We start from the raw sequence: 10,197 nt of genomic DNA, 5'->3' as shown, positions 1-10,197 counted from the left end.
ATAGGCACAGCTAATTGAGGATCCTATCAATTAACTACAACAAGAACGCAGTTGAACAAATAGAGATTAAACTGGGCAAACCATATTAACATAACAAGAAGTTCATCCTTCAATAGGTTCCATCAAAACCCTAGACTAAGGAATTAGCTACTCATAACAAAACAAGATAGAACTACTAAATTGTTCATAATGTGTAATTGCAATAATAAAGAGAAGATAGAAAAACTCTAATGTTTGGTTGCTCTTCTCACACTTGTTCTTGCCTCTAAAGTAGTCTAAAAACAAGCTTGATTCTTTCTTGGGCGAGCTTCTTGAGTTTATAAGGGTTTGGAATAAGTTTTCCCCGATTTATACTTTGGTCCCAAAAGTTCTGGGTAGCTGCACAGTTCACCGCGGCCGCGGCAGAACGCGGCGCGACCGCGGTGAGGAACAATCATTCTGCCTCACTTCATTGGCTTGCCGCGGTCCAGCCGCGGTCCCACCACGGTCGCGGTGGCTCAATCCCAGTCCTCTTTTTTGCTTCTTTCCGCTCGGGTGCTTCTTGATTGGCCTTTTTTCCACATTATTGCCTCCAAAACACTCCATAGTTCTTCCTAACTTGGATTAATCTCTGCGAAGCAAAAGAACATCAATTAGAGCATTTTGTTATCATTTAGCCTTTCAAACAACAATAAAGCATGGTACATTTAGGGTGTAAATATCTCTATATAGCCTATTATCAACACCCCAGACTTAAATCATTGCTAGTCCTCGAGCAATCCACCACACTCTATCAAAGTTCCTTCCCCAAGCTTTTTCCCTTAACGTATCACACCACGAACAATTCACCAAAGTTGCACCTAGTAGTGAACAACCTTTGCCTCAAAAGTCGAATCTCACGTGCCGTGCGATATTAATACTTACTCAAACTACTCTATACAGAGGTCAAGACTAACCTTTCCTTCGTGAATCACATGCCCTCACGTCACACAAGAGAGTAGTTCCACAAACAATATTATTAACAATTAGGAACTCAGATAGACAAGATTCGCTCACTCTCAAAAAGAACATTCACATGCCACAAAGATGCACCATAGGCTTGCCCGTAGTGTACTACTCTACTAATCGAGCCTATTCAGTCTAAGATAAATTAGGACTTCACTTGGTTGTAATGTAGGCTAAGGGATGGGTAGGATATATTTGGATATAGTTACTAACCTCCCTAAGCACTTTTAATACACTCACACTAACCTCCAAAATCATACTTATGTCAACCAGATGTTCCACCACCTTTTTATTTATAACATCCCATTCCTTTAGGTGCATTTGTATCAAGCCACCACTTATCAACTACTACATTTATTCATACTTTTTTTAAGTGGTGCTTCTTCTTTTACTTTTCCAAAAACTGCACCTTTCCTCTATTTCATTGGTTCCACTCAAAAACCAAACCACCACCCCACACTTTAACTTTTGCATATTTCAAGGCCATTCAAGTGCTCATGGGAGGTAAAAGGGGTTCAAACAGATGGCTATTCAAACAATTGGGTAAGGTTCGCAATGTGGTTGCCAAAGAAACAGGCTTATAGGTTCAACGGGGTTAACTACGATGTATTACATTTAGGTGGGTCTACTTTATATATCTGGCTTAACAAAGAAATTCCTATATCATTTCTAAGACTGAATGAAGCTACTATTTCGCTTTGCAAACACACGGGGCAAGTTCTAGGCATCCAATGTAGAGCATAGAATACAGTACAACTCACACACACATGGCACATGACTCACTCCAGATTGGCTTATCAAGACACTCTCTTCTAAGTGTTCAAGTCAGTTACAAACATACAAATTTAAGGCACGTTAGCAAGAGTCAACCACTGAGACTAAGCGTTACACTCTAGTGTCTACTGTGTTTAGGTGTATTAACGCCAAGGGTTTCTCTTTCTATTTCAGCTCGTAGCCCATCAATACTAACTAAAAACTAAAAACAAAATAAACAAAAACTACCTACACCCAGTTCAAGCTAAACCCTTGGAAAAGAGCCGTGGCCCAAAGGAAAACCAAGGGGGAGTTACTACACTACCTAAAATAAAATAAAATAAAAATCTTTTTGGTCTTTTCTCTAGACTTACTTCCCTCAAGAAATTGTCTAAAGGATCCGTCATCAGGAAGAGTCCTTATATTCCCCATTTTTTTTGTTCGACTAATGTCCCTCAAGAGACCTGTCGAAAGGTGTCCGTCGTCGGGCCAAGTCGAAGTTAACTAACGTGACCCTAAAATACCACACAATCAAAAAAAGAAAGCAACATCATACAAAGTTATACAATCTTTTTACAACAATAGCCATCCCCCACCTCAATCCCAGTCCTCTTTTTTGCTTCTTTCCGCTCGGGTGCTTCTTGATTGGCCTTTATTCCACATTATTGCCTCCAAAACACTCCATAGTTTTTCCTAACTTGGATTAATCTCTGCGAAGCAAAAGAACATCAATTAGAGCATTTTGTTATCATTTAGCCTTTCAAACAACAATAAAGCATGGTACATTTAGGGTGTAAATATCGTCTATATAGCCTATATATGAATGCCAATTTGAAATTGAAAAAAAGAAAGAAAAGAACACGTACTATATTTATAATCTAGATAGTCTATATAATAAATCGTAGCACAGTTGCATACATAAACGAATTAGTGATATCGGAAGTTTAAAAAATGTGCTATTTGTACATCTAGGATGTAATTTAAAGTAGGACTCTAATTTACAGACATGTTTATATTTTTTAATGGAGATCCCAATTGGTTTAAAGGTGATTGCTGTTCATATTCTATATGACCCATTATATTGAAAGCATCGACAAAATTACAAGGCTTTTTTTTTGTTTTTTTGTTTTTTTTGCAAGATTAATCATTCTAAACTCCCCAAGAAAGCATAAGAACAAGAGGGGCAAAAAGAGATGCATCTTTTCTGATTCTGCAAGTTGCGCAACAATCGAAAATGATATAAAGTATCTCACTTTTTACAGACGCTTACCTATCGAAATTCTTTGAATGACCTAAAAGTGTGGAAAAAAATTCTACACCGACAAATATATATAACACTAATTTAAAATGTCACTGCTCTGTAAGATATTATGGTATCAATGTAAGACCATGACTGAAGGTAATGTCTTCAGAAGTGATGGAGAAGGCCAAACAATATTTAAAAAAAATTAATAACATAAAAAGGAAAAAGATGGGAGAGTTTGACTATAAATTACAAACTCATACTTATTGATAAATTGGAGGCAGCATATATCTTCCAGGCATGTTTTGATTTTAAAAAGGGTTTCCACTAGATATATTTGAAACATAATTCTAATATGGCCCTAGACTTTTTTGGTAAGGCATGCCTACACAGTTTGGTCCACGGCCATAGTTATTAGGAGGCGCTTCGCCACATACAATTATGTGGTGAGTGCCCCTCCCATGCTAGGCTGGTGCACCCATCTTGGAAGGTCCATAGGTGGTCCCCCTGATGCCATGTCGTATCTAGGCTTATGATGTTGCCCTTGGTATGTTATGATATCGACCTTGGACCAAACAGTATAGCCATGCCTTATCCGTACATTATCAATAAATTCATAACTAGTTGCATTGTACATACAAAGTATTAAACTCTCTAGAGCACATACATAATTTAAAACATCTTGAAAATTATTAATTTCAAGTTTTAATAGAAGAAAATCTATAATTATAGCTAGTTTAGTAGATTTCAGTCTCTTTTTGGCATTATAACGCTTGAATTGACGAAGACTTCCATCCAAGCTTTCAGCAAAAGGGTATTTGATAGCCTTCCCTTGAAGAGCTTGATAATCAATATTTGAGTAGGCTATTATAGAAAGATAATTATACGAAGAGTGTACAAATAATAACGATAATTGAAGTTGTTATAAGTAAAATGCTATTATAAAAAGGTAAAGTTTAACATGAATTCGATTTCAGAAAAAGTTAGTTGCTATAACAAATATGGTACAGAAATGCCTGTATAATTTAGGAAGTTTACCAAAACGTTGGTCAATGACGTATGTATCTTCTCTTTTTCTTTTGATTTGAAGTTAATCAACATGTTTTCAGAAAGAAAAAGCCTCAATTTCGAGTTAGCGATTTAAACATTTTCCATACCTTATCCTTATACTGTAACAACATATACCCAAATGTTTGCGATGATATGTGTTATCTATTTATTGGATTGATGTAAACAACCGCTCACCATCTAACCTTCTCCACTAAAATTCTATAGCAGAAATTTGAACCCCTGACATACGGTACATCACAAATTGCAGACTACATCAAAGCCGGGGGGTGGGGGTGGGGGTGGGAAGTGGGGCGGGGGCTTGATTCCAGTTTGTTGATTCAGGCAAATTATAAGCCTGCAGTTTTTCATGATGCAGACACCTTAAAAATTGGGGTAAAATAAACCAGGATGCTGGTAATTTAAAATAGGACTGTAGTATACAGAAATGTTTATTTTCATAGAGATCCCAATTTGAAGTCAGTTATTAAAGCTGATTGCTGCTGATTTTCTAAAAGACTCGGTCAACGAGTATCAATGAAACTACAAGATTGCTGGTTCTTTACAAGATAAGACATTCTAAACTTCCCGGGAAACAAGAGGGCCAGAAAGACATGCATTTTTTCTGATTCTGTAAGTTGCGCAAGGATTGCAAAATGGTATAATTTAGAATGCCTGACAACGTCAATGCTCTATAAGAAAGTATGGTATCAATATCAGACCATTTTTGCGACTGAAGGTAACGTCTTGAGAAGTGATGGAGAAGGCCGTCGCACAGTGTGATTGAGCAGGATCATGAATGTTAAAAGAGTCAATGCTCCAGCCTGATGAGCAGTTCCTAGAGAAACTGGGACATAAGAAAGAAGAGTAGATATGCCCAATGTGACCTGCATTTGAAATAAAAGTTAAGAGTCTTCCACACAATTGGTGTGCGTTCAATTCTCACTATCTTTCCCACCTTATGTAATAAAAGTGATTTTATTTTATTTTTAAAAAAACAAGTAATAGCCATTGGGGAATATTCTCGATAATGCAATGCTAATACCTGCAGAGCAGCCATGCCCATGGTGCTTCCGATTAAGTGTCGGACAGCAGGATGCATATCCAGCTTCCTGGTTGACCACCATAACCCACCTATTGCAGCTAAAGTAGCAGTGGCAAGTATACGATGATCAAGCTGCAAAAGACAAGAATGAAATTCGTCATAAAGAACATGTGTCTAGAAGTTTTCGCATTCAGAATGCTTAAACTGGTGCCTGTTGCTTTTTATTTTTATTTTGATATGGCAATGTTCTGCGCTATTGTGGCAAGTGCATATAACAAAGTCTGGCTCAATGTCCAGAAACTTAAACTTTGTCAAAGCTTTATCATGTCAAAACTTAAAATTAGAAGGCTAGTCAAATGCAAAAATTTAACAACGAAAATCCAAAACACATTGACTCCTGCCCTTCTGCATACGCCAAAGCAGTTACTTAAAGAAACATACAGGCACCTTGACTCAGTCTCTTCTGATAAAAATTAGGCCAGGAAATAAACTTTGTTAAATTTCTGAATTAACCATCAGTATCCTCTATTTCAAAATTAGTACACTTGAGGAATAGCCTTTCATGTCTTATTTATTTTTGGTGCGTCCATGAGGTCCTGTAGGTCAAGAAGATTGGCTGTCGTTTGTAGAAAACCATATCATTTAGTAAGGTTTTCTATTTTTGGTATACTTCATGCATACGGGTGTTTTTTCTTTGGCCCATTGTTTATAAGATCTCATTACTCGATCAAACAAAATTAGCAAGAAGAATCAACAATTCAGGCTTGAGCAAAGGACCTCAGAATATCCAATTGTCAACAGCAACAAAATTTTTAATTCAAATAAATTTTTATGAACAGCAACATAAAAAATGACCTCCATGACTGCACTCTTTTCTACCAGCTCTTCTTTATGGTGCTAACTATGGAGATAGATTTCATGTCAAGATTAAAATATCTGATCTTTTAAAAGTAGAAAACTGGAAAGTTCAGAAACAGAAGTTTACCTGAACTGTTGCCGTATTCTCGAAGAAGTTGCGCATAATAGGTTTCATACTAAAGATATCATCAGGAATCCATGTATCTCCCATCTTTGGAAAAGTATTAAATGCTCGGCCCTGGAAGTTAACTCGTTCAGCCAATATTTTTATGATGAATTCCCTTTTACCAAACTTATTAAGAGAATAATGTGAACACCATAAACTACTATCATTTTCTTAGTCTCTAAGAATTCAGCAACAAACCATCAAATACTTAACCTGTGCAAGCATAAAACTAAGGTATGGAGAACTTTAGCTACATACAGCATCATTTCCAGCAACGAAAGCTCCTGAGATAGCAGTAATTCCGACAAGGATGCCCACAGGAAGTGCAAGCCGCTTAACTTTTGCAGCCCCACGAACATAGGCAAGCGATTCGGCAGGAGGTTCAGGCATAACAACAGAAAGAGCCGTCCAGAAGAGTCCACAATAAATAGCAAATGCAGACGTAAGATGAGCTGCAAGACGGTAAGGGCTTACTCTTGGTTCAACATACTCAGATGGTGGCTCCTGTTGAAAAAAAAAATTTAATCAAAACTTAAAGAACGCCGTGTCTTATGTGAGTTTAACAACGGCATAAATGAAATCAATTTGCTTAGTACCTCTAAACCACTTTTCACCATCCACCAACCTATGAGCCCCTGTCCAGCACCAAGAGCAAAGAGTCCAGAAAGTCTAAGTCCAAGTCTTACTGTTATGTATCCCTTACGGAGAAAATATGAGAATGGAAGTGCAAACATTATACCAAGGGCCCTTCCCCACATTCGGTGCGCATATTCCATCCAATATATGAACTTGAAATCCTCAATGTTCATCCCCTTGTTCACACTGTAACGGTTAAAATTAAAGTCAAATCACTAGGCAACCCAATACAAATATTACTCCACAAATAAGACTCAATAATAATCCTCATAATAAGGAATGATCCTCCGGTCCACATTTGCTTTCCACGGCTACAACGAAATTAAGTTCATGAAGCCGAAAAATGCTACTTTTCCTAGTGTTTTACCATCTACGTGTCTAAGATTAGAGTAATTGAACTGCACTGAGCACATACTGCTGTTTGGACTGACCGTTTGTATTCGGGGGATTGCTTGTACTTCTCAAATTCAACCAACCAATCTTCATCCGTTAGAGGAGGAAGGCTCCCAGTGAACTTCCAATCAGTCATTGAAAGACCAGAACGTGTCAGCCGTGTGACACCACCAAGCACAACCATACTGAAGACCCAAGCAGCAGATGCAAAAAGCCATATGCCAACCATTTTCCGGGCATGGGGTCCAGCAGTTACAAGGAACTTCAATCCCTCCTTGTTTTCAGCTGCAGAGAATGCCACTGTGGACATTTTTCTTAAAGACGTTCTATGCACACCCTGAAATCAATACATATACCCTTGTTGGCGGCCACAACGAAAATATATGGACAAGAAAACGGATGCAACGAGAAAAACATATTATAGCACTTCTAAATTTCTTTCTTGCATATTCATACACGTAGTCAACACATGGATGCCTGCCTTTAACTTACCATATCAAAATTGGAGATTTTTGGGAGAAGAAAAATGAACAAAGAATAAGTTTTTTGACAAACAATAAGTTATTCTCTCATGAATAAAGGATAAGTTATAATGCATTAGTTGTTAGTTGTAGGTTAAAACCAGCTACAGTTTGTTAAAATCAAAGCAACAACTAGCTAAAAGATCTCCATCATCACAACTCTAAGAATAGAAAAGATTACAACAACAACAACAACATACCCAGTATTATCCCACACCGTGGGGTCTGGGGAGGGCTAGAAAAGATTCACCATTTAAAAAATGCATAGTTGAGTACCAAATTGGTCAATTCAAAACCAGGACAACCAATAACAGTCATAAGGCAGTTGGAAAATATTTTGCAGACTTCTTTTGGGGACAGGCTGATGATAGAAAGAGATACCATTTGAGCTCCTGGTCTAATCTATGTTATCCTAGAAATGAAGGAGGTGCTGGACTCAAGAGTCATGTATATATTTGCAAGTCATTTGCTACTAAAAGATGGTGGTGATTAAGGGTGGAGGACAACTTATGGTCATAGTTTATGATGGCCAAGTATTGTCAGAGAAGTCACGTTGTGCCAATGGTTTGGGATACTGGTCAATCCTCAATTTGGAAAGATCTTTTGTATATCAAGATGCAGATAGAGCCCCACGTTTTGTGGAAGGTTAATGCAGCAGAGTTGTTTTTCGAAGTGCGCGGAGAAGCAAGGGAGCTTACAGAATGGATAGAGCACAACTTCCTACTTTCAGAATCAGACCTGCTAAAGGAACTTCTTCAACATCTCACAATGTATAGTTATATTAATAGACCGTATGTTGTAATTGATCTTTTTCTAAAATGTATTGTACAGGGGAGTAGTACTCTCCTTATTTTTCTGATCTTATATATAGTATAACTAGGACATGTACAATATAAGGAGGCTTTTCAATTAAAAACAAAAAGAAAACAAGACAATGAAACTAGTCCACAGAATCTATCACACAAATTATAAAGATGCATAAATGTAGACCATTTCGCAAATTACAAATATTTAAAAAAAAAAAAAAAAACTAACACTGAATTATATACACATAGTTGACATAAAATCAATTAAACAAAACATGTTTAATTAACGAAAAAAGGTGACATAATCCAACAATGCTTCTATATAGCTAGATATACTTCTCAATAACAACTACGCCTCACTACCAAACAAGTTGAGGTCAGCTAAATGAATCCTCATTTCTTCATTTAAGCTCAACTACAGGGGAAAACACAACTATTAAAAAAAAAGATACAACTTTATCAAAAATAAAAGCACAAAAAACTAACCTTGTGATTAAGGTGATGAAAAGATCTTAAACCATAATTAGCAAAAGTTCTCGAAATAGAGCTTCTGCTTATAGGAGGAATTTTTGGGATAGTAGAAAAGAGTCTTTGTTGATTCAATACTGAAAAAGAAGCTTCATTTGAAATTTTTGTTGCAGTGAAACCCCATCTTCCAAGATTTGATGAAATCTTGTGACCCAAATCTTTGTTTCGCCTCAAGATTGAAATTAATCTGCTCTCCAACATTGCTTTTTCTGGGTGCCGATTTTCTCTATCAAAATTGTTGTAAATTGTGTGCTCTGTGTGTGTGTGTGTGTGTGTTGGTGGGTTCTTCGGGGGGGGGGGGGTTGTTTCGCACTTTGGCTTGTCCACGTTTGTTAAATCTTAGACAAGGGTTTAAGGATGAACCGGCCGGTTCCCGCTAATCCTTGGGCTAAGAATTGCGTGGATATTGGTACAGCCATAAGATTTAAGAGTCTCATTTGAAAATGTCGATTTTTTTAACTGTTTGCTACATTAGTTATTGGTTCCGACGAAATGGAATTTGTGTTAAGAAAAGCAATAAGGGAAAAAAAGCATAAAGAAGAATTTAACTCGTATATCCTTACACTGTAACGAAGGCATACATATTAATCTGTTTTAGCGATTATCTATTTTATATTTTAAAGTTATAAATCGCACTTATAAGTTATAATAGACGTTACTTGTCATTAATTTTAATTGATCTGGTAGTGGGGAAAAATTACGAAGTTAGTATATAAATGTTAGTAAAAATAGCACGGGCTTGTTAGATTGAAGAATGAGCAGCTATGGCGGAAAAGAAATTGGGGAAACCCTAGTTAGGGTGAGAGAGAAGAGAGAACAAGAGTCGGTCAAAATAACAAAGACCAAAATCCTTTATTTTCATTATTATTAAATGTACATAATAGCTGTGTATTTATACTTACACCAATAAATGTGTAAAAATAAAAGAAATAGGAGAATTAAAAATACAAGTGGGCCGGGTACTCCAGGTAGTGTTTTATTGTTGTTGGGCTGGGCCCTTTCCTTTAGTTGAGCAGTCCATATCAGTGTTAACATCCCCCCTCAAATGGAGGGTGGAAACACACCAAGCTTGCCAAGAATGTTGTGATGAAACTGCCTAGAGAGAGCCTTGGTCATAATATCTGTCAGCTGGTTAGCACTAGAAACAAAATGTAAGATAAGTCTAGAATTCAAACACCCACGAACATAATGGCAATCAATCTCAATATGCTTCGTAC

The 10,197-nt window shown here is 37.0% G+C and overlaps 1 protein-coding gene across 1 annotated transcript; it reads right to left on the bottom strand.

Annotated features, from left to right (window-relative positions):
* Window positions 1-4,424: 4,424 nt before the first annotated feature.
* Window positions 4,425-9,296, bottom strand: LOC109211716 (cytochrome c oxidase assembly protein COX15-like). The gene is made up of 7 exons (XM_019375285.1): window positions 8,939-9,296; window positions 7,164-7,462; window positions 6,693-6,918; window positions 6,355-6,600; window positions 6,058-6,168; window positions 5,073-5,204; window positions 4,425-4,914 (listed from the first exon to the last, which is right to left on the bottom strand). The coding sequence occupies exons 1-7, from the start codon at window positions 9,179-9,181 to the stop codon at window positions 4,744-4,746; spliced, it is 1,428 nt and encodes a 475-aa protein (XP_019230830.1). The 5' UTR covers window positions 9,182-9,296; the 3' UTR covers window positions 4,425-4,743.
* Window positions 9,297-10,197: the final 901 nt, after the last annotated feature.

The sequence above is a fragment of the Nicotiana attenuata genome, unplaced genomic scaffold, assembly GCF_001879085.1.
Source record: "Nicotiana attenuata strain UT unplaced genomic scaffold, NIATTr2, whole genome shotgun sequence".
NCBI classification, from domain to species: Eukaryota; Viridiplantae; Streptophyta; class Magnoliopsida; order Solanales; family Solanaceae; genus Nicotiana; species Nicotiana attenuata.
Note: the sequence above shows the minus strand (reverse complement) of the source record. Positions and strands in the feature narration are given on the sequence as shown.